At 43.1% G+C, this 1,346-nt stretch overlaps 1 protein-coding gene across 1 annotated transcript in view; it reads left to right on the forward strand.

Moving 5' to 3' along the window:
• LOC106723452 (olfactory receptor 14A16-like) overlaps nucleotides 1–1,087 on the forward strand; it is a gene marked incomplete at its 3' end in the record, with an annotated part of 2,831 nt that extends 1,744 nt beyond the window's left edge. The window contains exon 2 of the mRNA XM_014527733.1: nucleotides 714–1,087. Coding sequence (XP_014383219.1) covers nucleotides 714–1,087 — 374 coding nt within the window. The remainder of the gene's footprint in view (nucleotides 1–713) is intronic.
• Between the last annotated feature and the right edge of the window lie 259 nt (nucleotides 1,088–1,346).

Here is a 1,346-nt window from a genome sequence, read left to right on the forward strand (position 1 = left end):
AGACTAGTGGTTGGTGCAGAGGAGAGCTGAGAGATCAACTGGACAAGAGCAAAGGATCTTGGCAGGGAAGCCTGAATGTGACACAAGAGATGAGGAAACTTCCACAAAAACAATTTCAGTAAGTTTGCTGCATCGGTGAAGTGTTCTGTCTTAGTAAGATGCAGAGGAGATTTTAACATTAATAGTTGGAAAACCTGGCTACACAAATCATTCGGCATTTTATGTATAATCGATTCAAAGCTACAAGAGTGAACGAAGACATTTGCAATGTTTTTGCTATGAATGCAGACAATGTTATATAGCATATTGGAAGTAGGGAGGGAAGAGGAGAGGGGTGGGATTGGGACCTCTAAGGAATTCATCTTTTTGATATAATATCTTTTATTTCATACATATTTGTTTCCAGCATACATTTTCTAGGTGAGATCTATTGAAAAAACTATAGACTATCACATTTAAAGCAAAGGAAAAGAATCCTGAGGTGTGGCTGGGTTAACATTTTTTTTCACTTTCTAAAGGAATATCAAAATATTTTATTTTATATAGGGTCTTGCCAGGGAAAAATCATTATTTTAAATCAAATATTTCATGGGAAGAAAAATGGAATTTTTCCATTCTTAGCATGACACTTGGAGACATTATTGATGGGAATGTCAAAGCCACTGAGTTTGTTACTCTCCTCCTTACCCCTGCCCTTGTTTTATTATACCCAGGACTTGCACAGGAAGATGTCCAACTGGACCACTGTAACCGAGTTCCTCCTCCGGGGCTTCTCGGACACTCGGGAGCTGCAGATCTTGCACTTTGTCATCTTTCTGGCAGCGTACCTGGCAGCTCTGGTGGGGAACCTCCTTGTTATCACTGTTGTTACTACGGACCACCACCTCCACAGCCCCATGTACTACTTCTTGGCAAATTTGTCCATCCTTGACCTTGGCTCCATCTCTGTCATTGTCCCCAAATCCATGACCAAGTCTCTCTCAAACACCAGGACAATTTCCTACGCTGGATGTGTGTCCCAGGTATCTCTCTTCTTCCTCTTTTGTGCAGCCAATCTTGCATTCCTCACCATCATGGCATATGACCGGTACGTTGCCATCTGCAAGCCACTGCATTATGATATGATAATGAACATGAGAGCTTGCATCCAGATGGCTGCCGGTGCTTGGACAGCTGGTGTCATGTACTCTGCACTGCACACTGGGAACACCTTTAGTCTCCCCTTCTGCCACTCAAATATCATCAACCAGTTCTTCTGTGAAATACCCCAGCTGCTCAAGCTCTCCAGCTCTGGCGCATACCGCAGGGAGCTGGAAGCTGTTGCCTTCAGTGTGTTTTTATGTTTC

This window comes from Alligator sinensis, unplaced genomic scaffold, assembly GCF_000455745.1.
Source record: "Alligator sinensis unplaced genomic scaffold, ASM45574v1 scaffold2310_1, whole genome shotgun sequence".
In the NCBI taxonomy this organism is placed as follows: Eukaryota; Metazoa; Chordata; order Crocodylia; family Alligatoridae; genus Alligator; species Alligator sinensis.